Source organism: Sinocyclocheilus rhinocerous, unplaced genomic scaffold (assembly GCF_001515625.1).
Source record: "Sinocyclocheilus rhinocerous isolate Xijiao unplaced genomic scaffold, SAMN03320098_v1.1 scaffold441, whole genome shotgun sequence".
Lineage (NCBI taxonomy): Eukaryota > Metazoa > Chordata > Actinopteri > Cypriniformes > Cyprinidae > Sinocyclocheilus > Sinocyclocheilus rhinocerous.
The window spans coordinates 264511-267346 of record NW_015640440.1 but is presented as its reverse complement, the minus strand read 5'-3'; the positions used below and the strand labels follow the sequence as shown (position 1 = coordinate 267346).

The following is a 2836-nucleotide window of genomic DNA, read 5'->3' as shown; positions in this document are numbered from 1 at the left end:
CCGTGTATCCTCGCCCCCATTAACACCCCCGGCCCTCCCCGTGTCTCCCCCGCCGCAAAGTCTCATCTCTGGCCGTTGGCGGGCTGGGAGACGGGCGGCTGGTGCATGTGATGGCGGTGATGGTGATGGAGCGTGTGGTGGCCTGTGGGAGAGGACGGCGGCAGCCAGACGGGCTGGTGGAATCCCAAAATAAAAATCAAATTCAAAATATTTAAAAACTATAATAGAATAATATGACTACTCTGTATTCATATGGTATATATTGCTATATTGGTTGTTCATATGGTTTTGAAAAACTTTTACACTATGTTTAAGTAAAGTTTTAATAACTCTAAAAATGTCATGTGGTGTAAACATCAAATTAAAAGTAATAACATTTTTCTTACCATACTGTCAAAATAAAAATAAAAAAGTATTATGAAATAAAGTATTTATTATTCATAAATATCATTATGTTGTTAGGGACTTGCACCACATGATACAACCTGAACTAACCTTGACTTGATAATAAAAAGGCCAAATTATCTAATATTTCAAGAAACTTACGGACCCACGATCAGTCTGTATCGTTTCCTGTTTTAGGCTTTTCAATGCATGCTGGTCACACCACATGACTTTGATTTGGTGGATAAACGTCTGTCCAAATATTAATAAGCAGCTTTGTTCAAATATGACCTGGATTATGCATTGGAAATGTGTTTTCAGATTAATCTTGCATTATTAAGACATTAAATATATATTATTTATTCACCTTAAATAATAGAAATGTTATTTAGGTTATGCCAAACAACATCTTTTGAATAAATGTTTTTAATATATGTTTTTTTAAATATTTAAAATATTTTTTTATCTTTTTCTTTGTTATATCAGGACAGTAGAATCATTATCAATTTTAACTTAAACATCAAAATGAATTTTAATAGAGAAATTAACATGCTCATCGTAGAAAAAATGTATCCGAGGTGATCATATGTATATGTATTACATTTATGCATTTTGAATACATTTAACAGATGAGGCAAATCACAACATTGACCCATGTAAAGGCAGAATATGTCTTAGGTTAGTCAAGGTTACTTGCACCAAAATAAATCTCAGCCGCTCTGACCATTAATAACAAACAGGATGGCTTCCTGCTGTAGCTGTCGCATAATCTTTTCATAATGAAAATGAAATTTTTCACAAGTAGTCTGGAAAATATATGTGAACAACATGCATATAATAGTAGGCTCAAAGCATATGTGAGGTTCATAATTATATCACACACAGATACATATGTCAGAAAAAGGTGAGGCTTTATGGGACTCTGAGCTCTTAAATAAAAGCATGTGCCTGCTGCACAACAGACTGAAGACAAGAGGGTTTCTGAACAACAATGTGCTGAGCATCAGTCCCATGATTCCCATAAAGCGTGAGTTTTGTTTGCACTGGAGCTCTCAGCCTCTCTCTGCCATCCGTGTGTTATGAAGGAAAGTAGGCCACATAATTGACAGTAGTTTCAGCTCCTGATAACTGCTCCGTTGATAACCACCACACACACACACACACACGCTGAGATCAGGTGACTGATATACGAGGAGGAAGGGTTTGTCAGCAGAAGAGTTATGGAGTTTGATTTCGGGAGAGCAGCTCTGATGCCGGTCAAACAGACAAACACACATCCGTCTGTTAAGTAGGTCATCCAGACTCAGTGAGGATATAAACACTCAAAGGTCACATCTTCACCCTCCTCAGTGTTTACATCAACGCTGCCACTGGACAAAATACACTCTATATTTCGGCTACTGATCTTAAGCAACATTTTGTATTTTGCTTTATATTTTTGTATCCATTGGCCATTTTCAGAAATCACTCACTGTTCATTACTTGTTAAAAGGTATAGTTATTACACATGACACTATTTTGATTTTTCAGTACTGTTACAAAACACAAAAACACAAATGTATTGCATTTTTATAAATAAAATCAATTCAAACATTTACATACCTAAAAAGTCATAGCTTCAATGTAATTATTAATGTAGCTAACTACCTTTTTAAAAGTGTAGTTTTGCTGCGCTCATGCCATGTCGTAATTATTAGAGACGCTCTACTCTGAGCTAGGGCTGGGCGATATAGCTAAAAAATTTATCAAAGATATAATGTTTCATATCGTTCGGTATCGATAATTATTGACATTTTTTATAACCTTTTTTAAAACGTAGCAATAGAAAAGATTTTTTACATTTAACCACTGTATTTTTAAATTAACTCCATTTATTGAGACAAACGACAATTTTTTTTGTTTTAACGGTCAAACACAAAATAAAAATTAAACGAATATCCCATTTCTAATGTTTTATATGCAGATTAAATAGGTTAAACTTTTGGCTTGTTTCCCCGAGGCCACAGGAGGGCGCAATGAACAAAATAATGCAGCAAATTTAATTGTCATCGCAAGGAAATAACGGTCTATAAAAAAAAGTGCATTACGTCTAAATTAACTCATAAATCAAATATAATTTCGTAAATTGCATAAACAAAATAGCATCATGTATTTATGCATTGCTTAATACAAAGAGCCGAATCGCCGATCACGAAGATTGCATTTAAAACATATGAGACGCAGTGAAAAGGAAAAAATCTCCACAAATTCGTGACGTGTTTCTAAATGTTGAAACTGTTTTAACTTTGCATGGCTTTCTATACATCTCTTCTCTGAGACGCGAGTGCAGCATCAAAGAAGCAGTCGTATTTGTCCGTCTAAAAAAATGCGCTGAATATGCGTTCTGTGTGAATGGCTTGGTTTGGGTTTTAACCTAATCAAGATCTTCTCCGCATTGAGCTTCTATATTTCT

The 2836-nt window shown here is 34.9% G+C and overlaps 1 protein-coding gene across 1 annotated transcript in view; it reads right to left on the bottom strand.

The window, feature by feature from the left end:
• Positions 1-6: 6 nt before the first annotated feature.
• The window catches only part of LOC107752707 (UBA-like domain-containing protein 2), a 19648-nt gene continuing 16818 nt past the window's right edge, over positions 7-2836 (bottom strand). Inside the window, exon 3 of the mRNA XM_016568730.1 lies at positions 7-173. Coding sequence (XP_016424216.1) covers positions 63-173 — 111 coding nt within the window. The 3' untranslated portion in view covers positions 7-62. The remainder of the gene's footprint in view (positions 174-2836) is intronic.